Source organism: Caloenas nicobarica, chromosome 19, assembly GCF_036013445.1.
Source record: "Caloenas nicobarica isolate bCalNic1 chromosome 19, bCalNic1.hap1, whole genome shotgun sequence".
Lineage (NCBI taxonomy): Eukaryota > Metazoa > Chordata > Aves > Columbiformes > Columbidae > Caloenas > Caloenas nicobarica.
Window position 1 is genome coordinate 10,298,143 of NC_088263.1, and position 23,888 is coordinate 10,322,030.

Genomic DNA, 23,888 nt, shown 5'->3' on the forward strand with positions numbered 1-23,888 from the left:
GAACAGCCCGTACTAGTGGTCCTTATGCGTCATACAAAGTGTTGCGGTGCTACCATCTAGTTAACCTGTACTGATCGTTTCATCAATTGTACTATTTTCTGTATGATATACTAAGAAAGTTTATTTAAAACCACTTTACTAAACCACCTTTTTTTTTTAAATTAAAAAACCCACATGGTATAATACCTGATCTTACCTGCTGTAATTCAATACTCAACAGATCTCCAGTGCTGGAATGCTTTCTGTGACCAGACAAGTCTGTAACTATGAACCTGTCCCTTCAAGAGAAAGAAGGCAGAACTATGAATTAAAAACAAGTTCTCTAAATCAAAGGTCCCATAAACTTCATTAGTCTATCAAAGTAAGATTTTTGGACATAAACTACGTGACTAAGACAACACACTCTTCATCCTCATCGGGGCCCACAATACCCCAAGCCACTGTACGAAGCAAACATCCTTATTTTACATATGGGTAAGACAGACTCCAATTCTTTGATCAGGTCTCTCAAGAGATATGTTGCTAGTAAGTGGGTATTATTAGCTGGATTAAGTATTAAAGTCTACACAAGTTTTAACCTAGTTTTTCCAAGGCTCTATGTTGGATAAGAAAAAAATCTTTTAAATTAAGAATGCCTATTAATAGTTCCCCCCACATTCAGGATTTTGAAGAACAGCAAGCTATAGAAAAGTCTTTTAACAGAACACACACCAAAACAAGTCCATACCGTTCTGCATAACGTGCTGATGAAGTAGAATCTGAGCCATAGGCACTCCATCTTGAGTCAACAGCATTGACATAAGGGACATAATCTGTAACAAATTAAGACACCATTCATTACCTTCCCTGCTTTTGAAGTGGGATATGCAGGTATTTTAGCTCTTTGCATCTCCATTGCTGTAGTAAGCATGAACAGGATGAAGTACTCGTGATGTATGCTATGTTGTCATAGGAAGCCTGGACTTGTACCTGACACGCTGATGGGTTTAGTAGCACTTCCTTGGGAAGCAGTGGCCTGAATAGGATCTGTCGTGTGATAACCTGTGCGGGACGACCTGGAGATTGCACCCCACTTGGAGATGATCGGTCCATCGCTAAATGGGATTATAGGATCTTCTTCCTTTGCCCTTCTCTGAGTTTCAAATAAATGCACTCTCCTTTTAACATCTCCGCTGTCCAAATCCTACATATTTAGGAGACAGAAGACACATGGACTCAGTTGAGGTTATTCAGATTCTTCAGTTGGCCAATAACTTTCTGATTATTGTTGCTGAATACAATGCTGAAAGTCTGTCCAACTAGAGAACCAAGATGGGTCTCAATGATTTAACTACTGCCCTTTAATGACAACCTGATCACGAGAAAGCTATTGCCAGTGCTAGGAGAAATAATTTTGCTTTTCCAAGCTTGTGTTTCCAGGCAGAAGAAGTTCCAGTATGCTTTGAGGTCCTTCAGTACCCTCTCTTGTACTTGAAGGAGGCAATATCAAAAGAGGCCTGGGATGAGACTTGGTGACACTTGTTTCACAGAGCATAAAGGAAACCTGCTACACAATATGGCAGAAAGTCTCCAAAACACATAAGCTCTTACGCCTCCAGAGGTAAGTTGTATTTCATGATTCATACAATGTGGTTTTTGTTTCCTAAAGGCTTGTTTAACCAAACAGTAGACAATTCAGCATGTAAGTACCATTACACTAACGAGAGAACATGCAGAAACCCCCTACCATTAACACGGCATTTGAATTGGCAATCACGTCCTTGGGCTCTGAGTCGATAGCGTTTATACAAGAGCCGATAGTGCCACAAGACCACGGTGAGTAGTGAGAGAGATGGTCTTCCTCAAATTTAGTTCCACTCAAATCACTGACGCTCTCTGAGAACTACAGAAAAGGGAATAAATAAGCAGTGAATAATAAAAACAAGGAATTAAGTACGAAGATAAGAAAATACATTTATTGCTATTTAATCAAATTATCTCAAGGAGTTCTAGCCATATTCAAGACTTGACTCAGGGAAAACATAACCTGTTCAAATTTTAAACCAGTACAGCTGGCAGCTGTCAAAGAAGGACAAGCTCTGCCATTCTAAGATGAGACACTGGAATCAGTGTCACTATGTTAGTGGCATGTTTCTTCAGGCAAACACCTACAGTAATTAAACTGAGAGGAAGCCATGCATTCTCCTTTAACGTACAAGCCAGTGGCAGATAGAAGTATGACTTGGAACCAACCTGAAAAGGACTACACAAAAAACCTGGAGATTCACAAAGCTAGTTCAATAAAATTACATATCCTTTATTGAGGGGAAACTGAGTAACTTCATTTCTTGACCTCTTTTCAGCAATCTTGTTTAGCATCACCTTAATATCAAATTGAATGCATTCATTATTAGATATTACTTTCCACTAGAAGATTGATTTTATCAACAATAGATAGCAGGTAGAAAAACCTTTACTAGAATTACTAAATGGCATCTTATAGAAACAGGAATGGAAAAAAGTTATTTGGCTTCCCACCTCTGTTCCGAAGTCTACGCTGAAGAGAGGAGAAGGTGGCGTTGGAGATGGTGTTGCCATTGGAAGGGCTGACGATACCAGAGGAGTTTTCTGCGTGTGGTACTGTGCCCATTGCTCCGGCTTCCGTCTTAACTGCTCATCATAACCACTCTTCAAATGACCACAAGGCTCCTGGCAATAATAAATATAGGACTGGATATCCTATCATACTCTGAACAGAAGGCAAATACCTGCATGGGACCCACTTGGACCCTCAAATTCCCTTGGGTCTGTAACCTTCCACTGATGTCACCAGAAGAATTTCACAAGGTTTGGAGGAAAACCTGGCCCATGTACAGCAACTCAAGTCTTTAATATGTAATTAATTCAAGCAACATGCATGGGAATTAAAGAGGCAGAGGGGATCTGGTCTAAATGTAGATTAGAGTGGTCTGTTTTACAAGCCCAGTTTATTAAGGTTAAAAACAAAACAAAACTTTGTCCAGGTCACATGTTCGTATCACTGCAAACCCAAATAAACAGAAGAAGTCTATGCTAATTATTTACCAACTTTTCAGTAATGACCTTCAGAATCAAGACTACATCCTTCCCTTGCTGGCTCTCACTTACCCTTGGCAAAGGCACAGTCCTCTGTTCGCTTGGGGGCTGACAAGCCACAGAATAATAGCCATCCAAAGAGTTGTATCTTTCACGTAAGGATGTCTGATAGACAGATGAGTGCATCACATCCATGGGAGGTAAAGAATTGCTCCTAATAATATCATCTCGTGGGTACATCTGTGGGCGCCAGATGCGCCTGCTGTCATAAACTGGAGCATACATTCCAGAAGGGACAGGAGGAACTGGTCCATACGGCTGCGGAGGAGGAGGTTGGTAAGGAGAATTCAGTCGATCTCGAGGGGGAAATGTACTGTAATGATCGGCATATGGCACGGAAGCAGGTGGGAGGGAGGATTCTGGAACGTTATTGGACCTCACAAAGCGAGGAACACAGGGAGCCACAGCAGCTGGTACTGTTGGAGGTGGTGGATAATATCCTTAAAAATTGGAAAAAGGCATATTTAATGTAACCACAAATGACCCAGAATTTTACACCTTCTAAAACTGTAAATAGTGTGGATAAATACCTTTAGAGAAGAGTCACACTTTACAAACCTGTTACTGACCCTTATCATTTTCCTGTGCAATATAGTTTCATGTATGACAACTGTATTCACAGAGGTAATGCTGACCCTTTACCACCCTGACCCAATCTGGACAAAGAGTTTCTCTGCCATTGCTCCTATGTACTATGGTATAAATATGTAACTAAAAAGAGAGCATCTCAAGCACTTCTTTCTATAGGAAATTAAAATAGGTATCTCCAAAATAAAAAGCTATGTTGCTAAAAAAAAAAATAGTAATTCCAAAGGTCTGTAAATAACCCTTTCACACTTGGCTTTTTTTTTTTTTCCTTCTCTCCTTTGGAGAGGACTGTCCGAACACTCCATCCTTTTCTTTTGAGAGCTTGTGAATGACCTGATGCTAGAACACCTAATTGTTTGCTTGAATATAAACATGCATACTGCAACCCAAAAAGATGATTGAAACCTTTCAAAAACATTTGAGCAAGCACAAAGATGTGTCTCACAGAAGAAGCATGCTGTGCTTCTGGGTCTGAATACTGCCTGTGGATACCCTCATGGATAGGGCATGAGGTGAGCAAGCCTAATAAATGCAATTAAATGCTAACAAAGGGAAAAGTAGATGAAACACCTTGAGGTTCAAGTTCTTCCAGATGCTGAGGTACAAGTTGCGTAACATACAGTACACAAAAACAAGCAGCACCAACACTGGGAGTAAACTGCAGATCCCTCCCATACACAGCAACAGACCAGATTAGTATTCCATTCAGTGAAGATTCAGCTGATATTGAAAAAAATCCACAAAACTAAGATGACAGATTTTTCAGGCTTATCTGGAGAAAAGTTCAGAGCTACTTTTGGTTCAGTGCTCATCTCACTCACCTGTCTGTGGGTACTGTGGAACTTCATATGACAGCTGAGTCCTGGGATCTTGGAAATATTGAACATTATCAGAATGTGGAGGGTAGATAGGAACTCTGGGAACAAACGGGCTGGATTTTGGAGGCACAGAATTAACTTCTGTTCCAATATTAGGAGGACCAGCTGAGGTAGCTGCTGCCTGGCTTACAGGAGTCTTGGGTGGAGAACCAATTTTACTGAAAAGGATTACCAAGAAATCATTAAGCAGATCTTTACTTATTTCAGTCACCTTTTCGTGTACACTCCCATGTGTGACGGGCCATATAAGCCTCTGGAATTTTATTTTTCATATCCCAAACTGATACTATTATTACATCTTGGACTTTGTCCTAAGAGAACTCAAAAGTAGATATAAATGTTTTGCTATGTACTCAGCAGCTTACATACCACTTTTAATTATATTCTGGTAAAGACAAAGGCTTTGAAGAGTTGTTTAGAGGTTCTGTCCTTCCTGGAGAAGTATTTTAAAAGTTTTAAGGGAAAACCCAGGCCCAAGAAGGTTTCCAGCATTATTAAGAGACCAGACACTATGTGTACCCTTCTTGGTTTCAGGAAGTGTCACATTTTAAGTGCAAGTTCTTAGTTTTATTTTTTTATGTAGTAACCCAATAGTAAGATACTAGACTGAGAACAATAGAATAAAAAATAAAGGGAGAGATTTACCATTTTATCAATACTGCATGGGAGCATCCAACAGCAAACCAACCGATGCTGGCTCCGACAACTTGAATTCACAGACTTTGTGTAACGGTATCTGCACTGCAGTACAAGATCTTACACAACTGCCAGTCAGGACCAGAATTCAATACCTACTGTTTGCCATTCGCAAACTCCATGATAATCTAAAAGCAAAGTGTTGTGCTTAGTTGTCTTTATGAAAAAAAGTTACCTACTTTTCAGGTAGTGATTCTGTAGGGGATCCAGAAACGTTCTGGCCATTGGCTCCAGCCTTCCCACCCTTCTTGGTGTTCTCCAAAGCTCTCAGGGAGGTGTCTGCACAGCGAGGGATCAGCTGGGGAACACCACTTTCTAGATTAGCTATTCCGTTAGTACTTGGCACCATCTTCCCTGTTGCTTCAGGGCTTCCTATGACCGAAATAACGTTTCCTGTTGTGGTTGAGACAGTGCTGTTTACGCCAACTTTATTTAGAAGGGGGAATGTTCTCACTGTTGCACTGATTTTTTTGTTCCTCAAGCGATATCTATAAGCAAATACACGGACAAACACACACAAACCCAGACAATTTTAGAAGCGCTTACTGTGAAGTTTAATGTATTTGTAAAACTAGCAAAAGAAAAGGAATAAGATGAACATGACATAAAAAAATTACAAGACTTCAAAAAACTGGTGCCTATTTTCAATGATCTGCAAATAGAACATCAATGTCTTCCTTGTAACCAACGATCATCTCTCCTCTTAGAGAAGATCCACTTCTGCAGTTCTTTGAAAATGGATTTAGGTGAAAACAGCTTCAAGAATTCAGATGTTACCATACTATCTAAATAACTCATTCCTTAATCAAAATGTAATTAACACTCTCAGTCTTGTAGGTGATATAACCAAATCCCTGACAGACACTGAGCCTAGACTCAGTTTCAGTAAAGGAAATTTTACTTCACATGAGGTAAAATAAAACCAGAATTAGTTTGCAGACATTGCTTCACTGTACCTTCGATTTCATGTAAAGAATTGTCACTTCAAGAGATTCACAAATCCTTCTGAATGAATAAATGTACACAATAAACTGTTTTCAAAATTCTATAGAGATTGCTGGAATTAAATTTAAAAGGAAACAAAACAAACAAACAAAAAGTCTCCCACACTCACTTTTCAAGCTCTTCCTGAGAATGAGCAAACGTACAGTTTGTTCCTCTTGGACATCCCCCTTGCTGGCGAAGGTCTCGGCACATACTTGTTTTATATTTGCTATTCGGTTGTGGCTTTTAAAAAAAAAAAAAACAAACACAAGACATTCCTCTTAGAGTCTAACAGACATTTACATAAAAATATGCCTAAAATACACAAAGCATATCCATGGTTTTGCACCTTTAATCAGAGAACTACGGAAATGTCTTGTTGCTGGGCTAAGTACTCTGTCATTGTATCAACCTCACTACAGCGAGCTCTGCTGCATTCCATATTCAGAAATGTTGCCAAAAACCTGACTGCAGTAAATAACAGTATCATCAGTTATTCCACAGAAAATTCCATAAATATTCAAAATATTCCATAAAAATTTCAAATCAATAGTAATTTTTCAAAAGTTCCATCTTTCAGTAAATGCACATTAAGACATATGCTGCAACAATCAAGCATAATTACCTGTGGAGTTTCATGGCCTTTTCTACTGTAATTCTGAATGAAATCCACCAGCCCATGTACCACAGTCTTTACAGCGACCATTGCATTTTCCAGCTGCTCCCATGTTGGAGATGCTGCATCTAAAATTATTAAAAGCAGGCTTGTCATTCTGTCAATAATTCCAGTAGTATCATAAATAGGAGGACACTCTTCCAGTATGTCAAAACACCAAGTATTAGGACAGAACTCAGCCCTGAAGAAGAGTTTATGATGTACTATATTAATTAACGGGAAATTTGAAACCATGAATGGAGGTTATCATCTTAACAGTTTACTTAGCTAGATATGAAAAATATAAATAAATGTTTTAAAAGCTTCATTTGCGTACCTGGATTTGGATCGATGTTTGCCAGGAGCTCTAAATGAGGCCTCAGCCTGTTTAGGTTGGCGGGATCTCCTGTGCGCTGCAAGACAATTGTCAATTCTTGTACACTCTTTGCAAAAGACTCTGGAGATTGGAGCTGAAAACAAAGCAAGTGTTAGTGTGTTGCATCTTACAAACCGTGAACTACTAATCTTAAAAAGATTTCTGTTAAACAAGTTCCTAAATGTCACAGTGTCTTCAGATGGCATAGAGAGTATCAGTGGAGAGAAAATTCATTTCTCAGCTCAGAATCTGCCCTATGAAGCTTCATCATAAGACACAAAAAAGTGAATTAGTCTTAAACTACCGGTAAACGAAATGTCTTCATATGAAGAATACACTACAGTAGGGGAAAAAAGTCCCTTCATTCTAATTGATATTTGATATGATGAAAGACAAAAAGTTAAGCAGTTCTTCGATTTTTATTATAACATTTAGTAGTCAAATCTAATCATACGAAGATACTGAAATCATCCCTTTGACGAACCTTGTCGATAATGGATTGCATGTGTGATTTATGTGCCAAGTCACCATAAAGAAGGGAAGACCATTGTTCTGGTGATATTCGAAGTCCTGCTTCCATGGCAATGTGAACAATTTGGGCATCATGTTCTCTCCGCAAAGCCTCGTAACTCCGAAACTCTTCTTTAAGCTGCATCAGAGAAGAATCTTCATCCCTTTTAGTGACCTAATAAACAGTAATAGTTAAATACTCCTTTACCAGAAAAAATCTCCATCAGAAAATGACAGTTACACAGCACAAATCACAAAAGTATTGCTTCTGTATATTTAGCATATACTTAATTTTCTTCTATGTATTCATCCACTCGGCTAGCAGCGCACAAGCAGAACAGCCAACTCTTCAAGTTTTTACAGGATCGCAGGTGCAAAACTTTACCAACTCTACTACTTCCAACTAAGAAAGTCGGGTTCTCTGGAGCTGCACTAGTTCACGATAACAAACTTCAAATACTGGTATCTTACCTTAAAGCATGACGCTCTATACAGTAGCTGCACAACATGACCAATGCTCGTTTTAGAGGCCTGAGGAAATCTTGGTTCTAGCCTTTGTACAACAAAAAGCACCAGAACTTTTCTCGAGAGTGCAGAGCCATCTTCCAGTGCCAGTAATACAAGTTTCAGTGCCTCCTCTTGCATAGCTTTAACACACAAAAACGAAAGATAGGAAGTTACACTGCACTACAAACTGTGCAGAAAGCATGCTTATCTGGTCCTTTTGCCAGAATTTTTGAAATGCTTCCCGACAATTTCAAAGAACAGTTAATAAGGAAAAAACCAAACGCCACAAACGACTTCAAGCTAGCAGAGTTTTCTAACTTGTGATTTTTTCCTCCCTTCTTCCTGGCAAAAAGTTGAAAACCGGAAGTAATTAAATATTCAATCACACAGAAGAAATTGCCAAAGAATGTTTTTTGTGTTAAGAAAAGGTACAGCTAAATCTACTCTCTGTTGCAGACTCTAGAGGTACCTCACCTGGTCCTAGAAACTGGCATCCTCGTGCCCTGACAGCAGCCCAAAGGTTGGCAGAAAGCTGCTGAGGATTTTGGTGCTGCAGGATCAGCTCCGTGACAGTTCTCTCGCCCAGGGATCGAGCTGCCCTCATGGCTCGAACCCGACCCTCCTCCTCCACCAGCTGACAGTTCACCAGCGTCACCAGCTTCCTTTGCATCGGGCGGCTCAGTGCACTCTGATTCAAGCTTGCAACACCTTCAAAGAGCAAAAAGGCAAACTAGTGCTTCTAATCAGAAAAACTTACCTGAATAAGACAAACAAAAATGTCTAAGAGCATGAGTCTTTCTCTAGGACTCGGATACTAGTCACAGGTATCTTCCTTTTTCCTTGGCAACTCTGTGTAATTCATTATCAAAAAGAATTTTAATTAAAGTTTTAAATTGATATCAAACCCATCTGCTGAGGAAAGTTCAGCTTTAGTGCAAAGTTAGCCCCCCAAAATATTATTAAATATAAAAGAATATTTTATAAACTTAAAAAAAATCAAGTGTCACAGGTGTAAATAAGCTTTTAAAGACATAAGGAAAACGTTATTACAAAAGTGACAGGATTATCCAATTGACTTCTCAAATCAGTGCTGAAAACACAATGCTGTTAGAAGCTACATCAAAATTCTGTGGTTCAGCACTCACCTTTTCCTCCACTTAATGGCTTTAAGTAGAGTGCCAAATCCTCAACACATTTCTTTGCTACTTCATAATGTTTGTTCTCTCCTACATTACTCAACTTCACTGTCTGATGATCAGGTACCTAAGAAAACACAAAGCGGGGGGAAGGGGGAGAATTATATATACCCAGCTGACCCACTCATGTGCCTATGATGGTACCGGCATCTCTATATTAATTACACAACCCTGCAGATTTACACTGCTTTTTAGAGAAGTGAAAGACAGGACCCACCCAAGGTATGTAAAATGTAGTAAGGAATAACAAAAAAGACTCAAGACGAGGATCAGGGTGATGCAAGATTAACTTTGTTAGTACTCAACACATTAGGAACAGAAGTAGGACAGAAAACAATAGCCAAGGTCTAATGAGAAGGTACTTGAAAGATGAAGAACACAAGATGGGAGAGGATGATCAGTGTGCAAGATCAGCATGATCTACTGCAGACAGACTAAGTTATAAGACAAAATTAACTGGCAAGAAAATAACATGAAAAAATCAAAATCAAAGTTAAAAAATAATTTAAGCATAATTTGGGCATGCGAAAAATCTTCAAAGAGAAGAACTAGAAGCTTAACTCGGTGGAAAAAACTCAAAGTAGGATAACAAGGTCAGACAATGAAAATAGAGGGAGTATTAGTCACAATACATTAAGTTGTTTGAAAGACATTGCAAGAAGTTGGAAGACCAGGAAAATGAATGTTGTAAGATCAAGGCAGTGATTTGACACAAACTTAGAAATAAAAAAAGGGACATGTGAACTTGAGAAACAAACCACTTTGATATAGATCATGTTATTACCAATAGCTGTGCCAATTCACGTGATAAGACATTAAAAAACAACTTAAAAAGCGTCTCCTTACTGCATCACCAAGGTGTTACAGTGAGAGTAATATGAAAAAGAATATGAATCAGCAGAAGGTGGACAGACTTATTTAGTCTCCATAAAGCGCAGTACTGATTATATAATTGCTGTTTTGCCACTGCTGCGAGACAGCAGAGGGAACATTCCTGGCCTGATTAGCCTGTGTCTGAAAACGCAACCAAAAAGCCATCATCATGCGCTTTTTTTAAAAAAAAAATACACACATATTTCTGAAACTTGGTTAAACAGCTAGCTGCTTTCAAACATGCGACATGTAGAAACAAGATTCCTTGCAAGAGTATGATGAATAAGTGTAATCTGCAGGTTCACCTTTCTAATGACAATTGTGACAGATAATTGTCTATTTGCTAATGGGTATTTTTCTCCAGTCACCGTTCAGGAGCCTTTTGAACCAAAATTAAGCTTACAACTAGAATATTTTATGAGAAGATGGTCCTGAAAATGGTGTCACTGCTTTCAAGAATATGTATGGACTTCTAAATATTACAAAGTTAATCTTACAATTTTTTAGACTAAAACGAAGGAAAACAATCAGCACATGTATTGCAACTGGCATGTAAATGGTGATAACACAAAGTGGCAAAACAAAGAGCTGCTTAAACCATACCTGGGCTCCAACTAACTGGAGGAGTGCAAAGTTGACAGGAAGCACATCGATGTCTGTGTTGATGGCAGTCTGGTCGAAAGGACATGCCTTGCGATGAAGCTTGTTCAGGCAGGTCTTACAGACAGTGTGAGAGCAGCCTAAGCTGATGGGTTTGTGCACATTCTCATCAAACTCGTTGTAGCAGATTGGGCAGGACAGAAATTCTGTCCACTGAGCTGCCTGCACAGGCATTGTGGAAGCTGGACACTTGTTTAGCAGGCTAGCAGACCATTATTTCACTGTACTATGTTTTGGCAGCTGTAAGTGAATAACAGAGTGTTTAAAACATGCTTTCTGATAATTTAGAATTATTTTAATTAAAAAAACCCCCCACCAATTCAATATTTTACACAATAAAAATAAATCCTTGCGTTGAAAAAACCCCAGCTTTGTGTTAGTCTAATAAATGTACCAGAAAAGGCTCATGAACTGAATTAATGCAGACTACCATAAGCTGAAGTAGAACCTATTCACATGGCATTAAAGTTCTTCTCAGAGGATTAAATACACCTTTAGTGTAGGAAGAGGAAGACAATTATTGGCACAGAAAGCACAAAGGCATGAATCACAGTAACCATCTCTCACACTACCTCACCAAACCTCGAGTTTTCAAAACCCTGAAAGCAGCCCTGGAAGTGCAGTGGCTCTGGGACAGGGAGAACATACAGTTTTGGGTCTTTTTTTCAGGGAGGGGAGTTAAAATGTTCTTTCCATTTGAGGTGAAGTGTAACAATACCTTCCTTCTGCAAACCTTACTCAGACTCAATCAGACACTAAACTAACACATCTTTTTTTTTTTAAGACACATTCTCTTTCTATTAAAAAAAAAATCAATTAACATAAGTGAAAAACCATAAGAAAACACTAAAAGAATGAGTAATTAGATTTTAGTTGTATGAGTCTTTTTTGTTATTTCGCCTTTTTCTCCCAAGAACCCACCAGAGCACTCAAGGGCAGAGATCGCTGCATTCAGTTTTGCTTTTCACATCTCTACCTTACACAATGCAACTCCACTTCCAAGAACACACAGCAAGAAAACCTCTGATATGTTGAAAGTCCAGGTATTTAGGACAAAACTTATGATAAAGCAAGCAATAACTTCAGTTGGCTTGCTATTAAGTCTCTTCTCTTGAAACAGCGCAGTAGTACCATGCAAATCATTTACATAAATATATTCCAAAGAAAATACGGATTTATAGAGGTTGTTCTGAAAGACACCCCATCTAATGTAACTTATGTTCTTGAAAAAGATAACAGGCCAAAGATCATCCAAACCGTTTCCATTCAAGCTTTCATCGTGAAGATTTCAATCCGCAGCTCCACCCTTGGCTGCGATGTGCAATGATATTGACTTTCTGCACAACCTACAGACCAGTTAGTTCACTTCAAGGCTGGGAAAAAGCTCCTCCCAGCGGCTTGTTAGAAATGCAAATACACAAATGTTTTAATTACATGTTTAACATTCTATTTTTTTTTCTCCCATGACAGAAAAAGGTAATTGTTTTGAGGAAGCTGAGATCTCCCCTCCCCATTTGAATTCGGTAACTCTTTACTGCAATTCCATTGTTGGCTGTGCTACAGTTAATTAATGCTAAAGTATCAGATCATTGAAACAATCACTAGAACACCAAATAGACTTATCTGTGGATCTCATTTATGTTAATTATGACCATCTGTTTAGAAATTCTATTTAGTACTATGAACATTCAGTGTCTTTTAAGTAACAGGATACTCGTACACGCTGTCCTTATCTCAGTGAGCTTTTCAATATTATGCAGCAATTTTTCCCCCAAACAAATTCCCATGGTAAATGTAAAACACAACACACTGAAGGTTGAACCTGTCCCTTCAAAACCAAACTGCTGATGTAACACGTTCAACACAAGCCAGAATATTCACATACATTGGGCAAAATAGATTTTCACCCAACTTCTAGGAAGGCACAATCAAAGCTCTCGTAGGGATGAAAAAAACCTGCAGTCCCCTTTAATCTGCTATTGCTACATATATCTTTTAACCAAGGAAATTCAAAAGCAAAACAAAAGCAAAACCAAACAAAGAGCCAACATGCCTAGAAAGATTTTTAAAGCCTCTATCAAGAATCTCACTATGTCCTTAGCACATCTACTTCAGCTTCCCTCCCAGACCAGCAGGACAAGAGCTGTGCAGAATGGCAGCGTGAAGCTTCACAGCCAGTGCTCTCCTGAAAGCTTTGTGCCAGCAGCCCAGCAGTGTTGCGATCCTCACAGCAGCGCTGCTGACCTAGGAACGCTGTCGGTGGTTTTGCGCCTGCCGGAACGCACAACACGGCCAACAGCACAAACCGGTGTGCTGCTGCCATGACTCATACGGGGAAAAGTTAAAAAAGGCCAGGACACACACAGCTCAGCTGCTGAGATGTTGTCGGTCACTAGCAAACAGTCTCCATTTCCACTCTGCTCCTTGATGATCTCAAACGCAGGAATCTCTGCTCCAAGACGTACCCACGTTCAGTCTTCACAGATACTTCAGAGACTCGCAAGAAACAGCACCTCTCTATTTACAAGCTTTTAAAATATTATTGTTTGTTTTCCTGACCAGCACAGAAATGAAACAACAGATTCTTAAAGCATGCACCACCAATTTTTAAAGATCTATCTCTGGGTATTTAATCATCATAAATGACAGACTCCAATAAGCATGTGTTGACCTTCAGATTTCTTGACAGGAAAAAAAATTAATTAAGTCAGCAAACAGCTGGGGAAAGCCCTCAACTCCCCAAACTTCAAGCAGCCACACACAGAGAAGTCTCCAGACTCCGCGAACCACGCCAGCTATCCTGCCATTCTTGCACTCCAGTGTGTTAAGAAAACAATCTCCTAATTACCATGTCGCCTTCTACAGAAAGCGTAAGCCAAATGTTTAATAGATTCTTGCTCCTTGTCAGAACCAATGTGTTTCAGGGATGTCCTCTTGAAGAACAAATCGCTCCAGTGCTCCAAACGGAGCAAACACAAGGAGGAAAGCATAATAAGGCAGCAAAGTAGAAATCACTTTGGGGTTGTTTTTAACAGGCAGTATACTCAGTTTGTACCATCACCCCCGGTCTATCTATTGCTACACATACACAGGACTTCTCTTCCCCATCAAAGTATTAGTAGAAGCACCCTGCAAAAAATCCCCCCCAAAACTGCTGATGCAGAAACTGGCCAAACATACAAGGTAAACAGGTTGAAAAGACATGGGAGATTTTACTTAGAAGATGTTTACATAGTATAGTTGCAATAAATTTTATAGTATTACTATTAGATGTAATACTTCAGATGACAAACTGAAAAATGCACAAGTCTAAGCTCAGAAATTGCATAATAAATAAAAACTATTACAGTTAAGTAATTTTTCTAATACAATAACATTTTCCCACTGCAGAAATGGTTGCAATGGAGTGTAGCAACCACGATGAATGACTCATTTTGTCACTATAATTTTAGACCAGAATATTTGATGAAATTGGAAGGGGTGGAGGAAGGTGAAGCCCCAAAACCTTTCCTGAATAGCGGTACCATTTACAAACACTGCAAGTGGTAAGATTTACATGTTCTTATTTTACATTAACTTTTAGCTACCTAATCCCATGACATTCTTTACAACTAATCCAAGTCATTGTATTTACTCAACCACCGTTGGACATTATTAATTTAATTCTCATTTCCTAAAGAAACCAAGCTTAGGTGATGGTGCTTTCAGTTAGCCTGTTCCTGTTCCACACGAACCTCAGGACCCCTGGATCATTTTTGAGCCAACCCGATAGAGACCTATCACATCTGACATGTATATACATTCCATGAAAGTTGCTATCTGGAAAAAGGTCCAAATTTGCACACTTCTCAGGAAAGGCTCCAGCACCACCATCTGTTCTGCCTGCTTTTCTGATCTATCAGCACATACGCAGCCAGCCAACCAGAGCCCAGCCCCAAAATATCACATTTTGTTCAGATATAACAAAGGGCTATCTGGAAGGTAGGGACATGACACAAATCTGTGGGAATTCCAACAAACCTTTAAAGACGCAGGGCTTGATCTATGAAGAGCAATGCTGAACATACGGCACTTGCTCTCTGGAGTTCAGTATTGATACTTGTTAAGCCAGGAGAGGTCTCAGAACCCCCCGCAGGACGCTGAGCCGGTACGTCGAGCCAAACAGTGCCTGGACCAGCTGATTAGAAGTTCTGATGACAATGCTTTATCTTATAGTCTACCTTTATCCAAGGCTTAGGGGCCAGAAGGAGATGTTCACTTCTCCACACCAGAAGTTAACGACCTCAGGAGTTCAACAACTTTACACAAAAATATAGGAAGGGATATTCTTTAGTTAGTAGTGCTGCGTTACCTTGCATCTTAGTTCAGTGACTAGATTTCTCATTTACAATATGAGATACAAATTCAATTACTTTTAAAACACGTACATTAGAGACGAGGCAATTTCAGTCCCTCCCCTTGAAGCTATTCCTCACACATAAAAGGACTGAATATTCAAAGACAACTGCAGCCTCGTCTTCAGCTGCCCAAGCAGACAACTTGGATTTTGTTTCATTTTTAAAGATCATTTGTGCATTTTTCCTAATCAGCCCTTGGATCAAATCTAGGTATAGTTCTTTGAGCAAGGCATAAAGAAAACACAGTGCCTCCTCCCCAGCTCCCTGCCCTGGCTGCTGAGCAGCATGGGGTTCAACCTGAGAAAACTTTCTTCTCTTCGAAGCCAAACAGGTTCAACGTGAGGCAGGGAGGGATCCCCTTCAAAGCTGCACATCGCCCTGAGCCAGGGCATCGACCAAAATGCAAGATAGGCAGGTTTCATCTCTTTTCAAGGAAGGGTTGAAGGCTTATGCTCAGTTCCCCACAGCCCAGGCAAACGCCCAGGGAAAACAAGAGAAGGATCAGCAGCAGCCATGTGTCTGAACAGAAGTAGCTCCACGTTCGGTCTGCTCTGCTGAGACCTGCTCGATCAGCTCCCTTGGGGACACAGGCAAAGGAAAGTCTAGTAAGCAGAGCTTGCACGAGAACGCAACATGGAATAATTCTGTCAGTGCTAAACAAAGGAAAACCTTGAAAAACTTCTGGGATTATATGGCATTTTCACAAATTAAGGTAGTCCAATTACAATCCCACTGTGGATTTAAATCCAAATCTTAGAATTCAATTGATTTTTGATCACTAAATTAAAGAGTCCTTGATGTTGACTTGCTCTTAATATTGACTGCAGAGATTATGGTATTTTTCTAAGTGATCTCCATTATAATTTTCCATTTTGCAGATTAATCATTTGTTTGCACTACAAGGAGATAGCTTTTCCAAGCCTTCCTTCCTAAATTATGCAGTTCTGAAAGCATCCTGACTACGTTGAAAATGTAGCATCCACATAATCAAGTTATCAGTATTAAATTATTCTCTGAAAGGGCTAGAACCTTTTATTCATTTCTCTTCAACACCCATTATCTACAGATGTAAAAAACTAGCTTCCTTAAAGGCTTAGAAAAGGGCCATCCCCATAATAGCTTTGCATCATTCAGCTATGATGGCTTGAAATTAAAATAAATCCTCTTTACAGAGCAGACTCGCTTATTTCTACGTTCCATAATATGTGTCACATGTAAATCTCCTTATATCACGTGCAAATTCTATATATAAAGCAGAATCTTTAACGGTTATTAAAGATGGTATTTCAATGATTTTTTTTCCCACTGAATGTTAATGCTATGGAGAGTATCTACAGGCAAATTTAAATTCCAGAAAAGAGAAAACTTGGTGACATACTAGAATATGTATCTCTATCCACACTACATTTTGCCAAAATGCCTACAGGATACTTCGCTTCCTGTCGTCTTAAAAAATTAAAGCTTAGATCCCCTCTCTCTCCCTGAAACACAGCTGAAGAATAACTCCTTGTGAGCAGGGGTACGATTCTCTGATATAAGTTCACAGTTGCTCAGTGGCTGCTGCAGTTCACCCACTTCAGAGGTAAATCCCCCACGTCAACACCAGAGTCAGTGGATGCTCAGCAGTTCACATTTGCTCTTTCCTGTTCGAGTGTCGCAAGCAGAAATCCTGTGAGTAGATTTTAAAAGTTTCCTACATACTTATGTAATGCCACTGTGGGGTTTTTTGTGCTTTGTAGGTGTCACTGAAAGGAGAGTTTGTCCTTGCCACGAGCCCGATACGAATTCAGCTCCTATAACCGTATTGACTTTTTAGGACTAACTGAAGGGCAAATAAATGAAAAAATTTCTCTGTCATCAAAATCAGTTGAGCTTACACTGAATGCAGAGAAAGGGAATCTATCTCTAAGCAGATCTGTTTTGACACAATTACTTCAAGAAGAGACACACTGAAGAATTCCTTACTCTTCATTAATATTTTCAGAGAACAAGGACTCTCACGTACAGCTTAGTTCCTGGTACTCCCTCCCCCACTTTTTTTTTTTAACCCATGACCTCCATGTTTAAACTATACATTTTATAAAATAAATACCAATTCCATTCTGAGACATAGGCAAGGAAACAGAGGGTTCCACTGGAGTTGGAAAGCATTTTTCAAGTTCCTACAGAATACCTTAATAGGCCCAGGGATATACATTTTTTTTTCCTTTCATTGGGATTGTCCAGTCAGTGAGATCACTTCCACTGATCCCATCAAGGGGTACGCAAAATCTTACTAAATGAAACGTACCATACATCTAACAAAAACACTACTAGCTATTACCCTGTGGGTACCATAAATATCCTATCTATTGTAAATCTAAGCCTTGATTAAAAGGGATCAATACTCAATACTAGATCTTGAATTTGAGATATCTCAAGCACTGACACTACAGCTGTTGGAATTGAGTATTTCTGAGAGAAATGGCCAGACCTCAAACATGACAGGAGCACAAGTTAACAAGAAATCTTTTCTTGTGGCAAGCTTTGCTTATGTTGCGGAAACAATGAAAAGTTCGTTAACAAGGCATGCAGGTCTTGGGAAAGTGATTAATTACAAAAATGAAGAATTCAGTGCTTCACAGAATACTTATATTAGCAACACAACCTTCAATTTCTAGAATTTCCACAGATATTTAACACAGACCAAAGGTCAATAAGAGTATTTTGATTCACAGGATTTACAATTGTACTTGTTGGTTCTCATTTAAAATGAGAAAATATTTTCCGTCACAATTACAAATTTGCACCTTTGTAATCCGAAGAGCTATTTTCAATTTCTGTTTCACCATTATGATATAGCTATAATGGGCATAAAAGAATGACCATAAGAGGAATTACAGTTAAACGCAACCAAAAATCTAAGTTTGTAGTAGCAAAACAGACCTCAATTAGGAATTTTCCTGGTTGTCGGCCTAAACTTTGCCATTATTTTCTCTCATTAAAGATACACACCGCCCCACTTTGAACCCTGACTGTAACTGATCGCTCCTCACCCTCCAGTGACACCGCTGCCTTTTTCTGTGCCTTGTGCTGACGTCTAAAGCTTCACTTAAAATCCTGTGTGCACCTCAAGCATCAGCACAACTCAGACACGCTTTTCCTGGTCAGTCGTTTTGGGTTTTTTGTTTAAGACACGTTAAACGTGACATAATGGGTGCAGTTCCAGGGCCCATTTTCCACCATTACCCCCAAGCACAGCTCCACAAGATCGGGAATACTCATGGCACCGGCGCGATTCTCCTCTGCACCGGAGAACACCACAGCACCGGCCCGGGCGGCCCGAGGGGAGGTAACCGGGAGCCTCCCGCTGCCAGCGCAGAGCGCAGCAGCCCGGGCGGGCAGGCCCGGCGGGTCCCCCCGCAGCCTCGCCCCCTCACCAGGCCGCTGCCAGCAGCCGCGCACCTGTGCCCGACCCCGGCCCTCGCCGTCACCTCGGAGCCGCCGCCAAATGGCTGCCCCACGGCCCCCGGCCGGCCCAGCGGCCTAGCGGCCCCGCAGCCCCCTCTCCCGCGCCGCAGCGGCGGCCGGTCCCCGGCGGGGCGGGGGCGCTGACAGGCCGCGCTCGGCGGGCGAGGCCCGGCCTCGCTCCCCGCCCGGATTCCGCAGCGCAGGGACCCCGCAGGGCGCCGGGGAAGAGGCGGGGGGCGTCGGAGCGGGGGGGGGGGGGGGGGGAGCGGGCGGAGCCCTACCGGGTCACCGCGTCCCCCGCGCCGGCCGCCCCCGCCCAGCCCGCTCCTACCTGCGAGGCGGGGGCGGCGGGGCCGGGAGCAGGCGGCGGCCCCGGCCTCTCACACGCCATGGGGCGGGCAGCGCGGCGCGGCCCGGCGGAGGCAGCGGCGGGGGCCTCGGCGGCGCCTCCTCATCGCGCTGACAGCCGGGAGCGCCGCCCCGCCCCCTCTCGCGAGACCCGCCCGCCGCCGCGCGAGAGCCCAACGGCCGCGCCGCGCCCGCCACCGCCCCGCACGTGACCGCGGCGGTGGGCGGGGCGTCGCGGGGCGTTGTGGGAGCCGGCGCTGGGGAGCTACCATCGAGACGGCGGCGCAGACGCGCCGGCCCACGTGACCCGCCGCCAGCGCCCCCTGGCGGCCCGCCTAGCCTCGGTGGCGCCCGAGGGGCTCGGAGACCTGCAGCGTCGCGTCTCCGCTGCGGGTGTCGATTATTTACTTTTCTTTTTAAACTGTGATCAGTAACTTGGTTATTACTAGCGCTCAGGAGGATGAGGGGGTCGGAGCGGGGAGCGTCGTTCCTCTGCTCGCTCACAAAGACCTCACCAGGTATTTTAACCAAGGCCTGTGGAGTTCTGATTTCTGAGGAGAAAGCCGGTGCCGCTGGTAAACCCTTCCGGAGGACAAAATACGACATTACTAAATGACTGCCACTTGAACACCATATATTTTTTACAGTATCTTGTTTACTCGTCATAGCCAAAAGAATAAGTTCTGAGGTATGCACAGAATTATTTAACTGTGATTAGAAGAACGCATATGTATTTCTGAAACAATGTCTTGTTTGCATTTCGTTTATTGCATTATGACTGGACAAGTGGTTACATGTGTGGAAAGGGGAGAGGAAACACCTTTTAGTCAGGTTTTGTTCACAAAGGTTACCGAGACACTCTAGCCACTGAACAGAACATGCTGTTGGCCCGTCACACAACACAATTCCCTCTCGTGTTTACATGCAATATAACAACAGACCAAAAAACCTCGCAGTCCTGCTCCCACAGAACTTTAAAAGATCAGCCTCCGTTTCTCCTTTGATGCGCAGGAAAATACCCTTGCACACACCTATGAAAGTCAGTCTGACAAAAACCAAAGAATGATCTTTTGAAGTGTTATCAATAATAATAATACGCCTGCCAAAAATGCATACTAACTGAACCAATTTAGGCACAGTTGAACCAAATCTGTCCCATAAATGCACAATATATTTATTTACTGAACTACAGTAATAGCGGCCCAATGTAAAAAGGATGAGGAGAGGGAGTTAAACTTTTTCCTTGTTTCATAATTCCTTCCAAGGATGAAGGAGTTTAAGTAACTAAGATGGTCTGTAGACACACATGAAAAGCTACATACAAACCTGTACGTATACCCAAGTCAACATCTGTAAATACAGTAAGGGCAAGTGCAGGTATTACCATGCTTTTGAAAATCAGACCCTTAACTTTATGCAATGAAGAACCAAAATTAATAGTATTGTGTGAAAAGCAAGCAAACTGTACAAATCACATCCAAAAGGCTGTAAACAGTGACTAATGACTGCAAACAGAAGACAGTGCTACGAAAGAGATTTTTTTTGCAAAATGTCAGGTGTTTGTACCATACATGACTCGCAAACCTTTTAACTATAGTAATTATCACAACAATTTAAAACCTCTTCAGCTAAGTTTTCCCATAGATGAAGAGAGTAATAAAGCTGGCACAGCTGCCCATGCCCATTACAGATAAGAACAGGGACCTGCACAGTAGATGTTGTATCCACCTAACCCCTCCCGTAGCTGATAAACAAACCCCCAAACAATGGCTGGTGCACTCACACAGGGAAGGAAAATAAATGCAACCTGTTAACTGACACTAACAACTATTGTCTTGGATTTTAAAACAGCCAGATGATGGAGCACATGGGCCAGACTTCTGAACTCAAAGCAAGAACTTTGTAACAGCATTTCTGAAACCTGGAGGAAAGTGTACCCTCATGGTACAGGCACGAGCAACAACTACTGCTTTTTGCTAACTAGACAGAACCTAATGTAAGTACCATTATCTCATATTAACAACTGCGTTGACTCTTTATTCATATCACATTAAGGAGAAGAAACACATTCCAGTCAAAGACAGGTACAGGATAAAGATTCTGCGTTATGGGGCTTCCAAAGCTTGCGATGAAATTGAAATGACCTTTGACAAAGTACAAACACACCTATCCAAACACACCTAGTTACTGGTTTACTGTATCACAGAATTAGAGTATGAGAAGACCTCTATGTCTAAGCCATTCCTAATAAGATATAAAGGATTATTTTTCAAAATTAACGTAGAAACTGCTATTACATAACAGCACACAGCTTAATTTTTCACATCAGTGTAATGTCTAGGATTTGTAAAAAAATGAAGGCAAATGTTACAACTCAACAAACAAGACTAACTGAATTGGAATTAGTCACAAAACACTGGTATGACAGAAAAAAAAATTAGAAGAAAAGTTTAGAAAAAATCAGCACTCATTCATAAAACTGAAAGCAAGTGCTTCTAATGAGACTACCCAGTTAAAAATGAACCGCGAGACGATCCTGTTTTGTTTCCGTTACCAATTCTCTATTGGCAAGAGGCAATTTGAAAGCTTCCTTGACTAATTTTTCTTTGCTGTGTGTTCTTTCTTAAATATCATAGACTTGCTTATGAAAACATGCCTTCTTTCTGCTGAAAGATCTTGCAAAGTCTGGGCAAGTAAGGAGGTGATTTCGCCAGAAATGGTACATGAACTGGGTGGGAATGACTCACGTGCTGAATAAACACAAACATCGCCTTTCCTTAACCATTCTACATCAGGAACATCATGGCTCATGCTTCAGCTTATTGCAGTATCACTGACAGTTTGAAAATCAGCAGCGCCTGCCCTTGAAACAGGGGAGCATAAAATATAATTGGGGAGAAAATCAGAATGCATCCAGAATAATGGAAGCATGAAATTGTTTCCCGTATTTTGCAGTTTACTTTCAACTACTAAACACCTTTTTCGCACTTAAAATAGCAATCTTAATGCAAAAGGCAAGTCTGCTTCTCGCAAGGCCTGTCTTTGCTCACCAGTCACATATTTGTGCTTCTCTCCATTATGTGGGGATCTGTATCTAGGATTTCACTAGGCAGGAGCTTTTTGTGGAGCCTGGCTTCACAACACCCTTCCGTTAATCATAGTCTATTTTAACTTTTGTAATAGTGTTCAGGTTTGGTTTTTCACTGCTACTCCTTCCATGAACTGAAGTTAAATGCTTTTTAAGAGCGGACTTGTGTTTAAAGTCCATGTCACAACAGTGGCACTTGTAGGGCCTATCGCCGCTGTGGATGTTCAGGTGATCCTGGAGGGTACTTTTGGCAGTGAAGGTCTTCAAGCACACCATGCACTGGAAGGGCCGGATGCCCATGTGACCCCGGATATGTCTGTTGAGATTCTTTTTTTGCGTAAATGTTTTGCCACACTGCAAACACAAGAAGAGTTTGTGCATTTTTAGATGTCTGAGATAGTTCTCAAGATGCAGAAATCCCCTCGGACACTTTGGACACTGGTGCCGCCACGAATTGCCAGAATCCTCCAGGCTCTGGAGCCCATTCACCAGACTAGAAGTTCCTTCTGCACTGTCACCGACAAAAGCCTGAAAGTGATTTCCTGACATTTCTGTATTTCTGCTTTCAACCGTCGAATTTATCAAGGAATGCTGAGTTTCTGGAAAATATAAGTTTGTTTTAGAGGATGTGCAAGGCTGAGGAAAATGATCATTTTCCACATTTGCTACGCTCATAGAATCCATTCTGAAGATACAGATTTCATCATCCTTGTATCCGATTTCAACCGTTGATATTTCCGGGGTTTTTGTGTCCTTTCTTTCTGAGATCAAGCTCTGCACTGTGGGCCGTGAGATGTCCCCCTTCTCCTGTTTCACAGGGTATTCTACAGTCACTGGGCTGTCTTCAGAGATCTCAATTATTTCACAGTCTTTCTCCAAAAGCTCATCCCCGTTTCTCAGTTCAGCATCCGAGGAATGACACCCCTCCACAGCCTGGTCACCGCTCTCCATGGAAGCATCGATCTCCAAGTATTTTGACAAAGCCTCGGTACATTTCTCCACGATGTGAACCATCTGCAGGTAGCTGGCGGCGGTCAGGTACTTCAGCAGCTCCTTCTTTTTGACTTCCAGAGCGCCGGTGTAGCAGGAGAGCAGCAGCTTCCTGCCCACCTCGGCACTCTGCAGGATGGTGATCCGCACCTGCCTGGACTGGTTGAGCAGAAACTGATCCCGCATGAAGGTGGAGCAGGCGGCGAAGATCACCTTGTGCCCCTGGAACTCCGTGTCGTTGATGTAAATGGAGACGTCGCAGAAGAGGTTCTGCTGCCGCAGGAGGTTCATCTTCTGCAGCACGGCATCGCCCTGCTGCTCGAACTGGAAGTGCAGCACCTCCGAGTCCGCGGCCATGGCGCCCGGCCCGCGGGGAGGCACCGGCCCCGCCGGAGAGTCCCGCCGAGCGCAGCCCGCCCCCGCCGGCAGGGCCCGCCCAAGGCCTCGCTGCCCCGCGGCGGCTGCCGGGCTCCGCAGAGCCGCCCGCCGCTCCCCCGGCCGCGCCCGCGCTCCGCCGCACTCACCGGCCGCGGCCCGGCCGGTCCCCGCTCCGCTGCGCGCTCCCCCGTGCCGCAGCG

General features: G+C 42.0%; 2 protein-coding genes and 1 non-coding gene across 7 annotated transcripts in view; all 3 read right to left on the reverse strand.

The window, feature by feature from the left end:
* RC3H2 (ring finger and CCCH-type domains 2) overlaps positions 1 to 19,294 on the reverse strand; it is a 33,864-nt gene extending 14,570 nt beyond the window's left edge. For 3 of the 5 annotated variants that reach the window (XM_065648634.1, XM_065648636.1, XM_065648637.1), the window contains exons 1-17: positions 19,216 to 19,294; positions 10,981 to 11,277; positions 9,454 to 9,571; positions 8,783 to 9,016; positions 8,273 to 8,448; positions 7,776 to 7,976; positions 7,253 to 7,385; positions 6,886 to 7,004; positions 6,391 to 6,503; positions 5,456 to 5,764; positions 4,524 to 4,738; positions 3,127 to 3,554; positions 2,518 to 2,688; positions 1,727 to 1,882; positions 970 to 1,183; positions 728 to 812; positions 197 to 278 (exon numbers count right to left, since the gene is read on the reverse strand). In XM_065648634.1, coding sequence (XP_065504706.1) covers positions 197 to 278; positions 728 to 812; positions 970 to 1,183; positions 1,727 to 1,882; positions 2,518 to 2,688; positions 3,127 to 3,554; positions 4,524 to 4,738; positions 5,456 to 5,764; positions 6,391 to 6,503; positions 6,886 to 7,004; positions 7,253 to 7,385; positions 7,776 to 7,976; positions 8,273 to 8,448; positions 8,783 to 9,016; positions 9,454 to 9,571; positions 10,981 to 11,211 — 2,985 coding nt within the window. In that variant the 5' untranslated portion in view covers positions 11,212 to 11,277; positions 19,216 to 19,294. Of the gene's footprint in view, positions 1 to 196; positions 279 to 727; positions 813 to 969; positions 1,184 to 1,726; positions 1,883 to 2,517; positions 2,689 to 3,126; positions 3,555 to 4,523; positions 4,739 to 5,455; positions 5,765 to 6,390; positions 6,504 to 6,885; positions 7,005 to 7,252; positions 7,386 to 7,775; positions 7,977 to 8,272; positions 8,449 to 8,782; positions 9,017 to 9,453; positions 9,572 to 10,980; positions 11,278 to 15,057; positions 15,328 to 19,215 lie in introns of those variants that run through there. The other 2 variants (XM_065648635.1, XM_065648638.1) reach the window with 2 other exon arrangements.
* On the reverse strand, positions 7,471 to 7,582 carry LOC135996705 (small nucleolar RNA SNORD90). Its single transcript, XR_010607301.1, has one exon. It is a non-coding gene; the product is annotated as a small nucleolar RNA SNORD90 (small nucleolar RNA).
* A 562-nt stretch (positions 19,295 to 19,856) lies between the features above and the next one.
* ZBTB6 (zinc finger and BTB domain containing 6) lies at positions 19,857 to 23,667 on the reverse strand. The gene has a single exon (XM_065648594.1). It carries the CDS (start codon positions 23,665 to 23,667, stop codon positions 22,384 to 22,386), a length of 1,284 nt encoding a protein of 427 aa, XP_065504666.1. The 3' UTR covers positions 19,857 to 22,383.
* Positions 23,668 to 23,888: the final 221 nt, after the last annotated feature.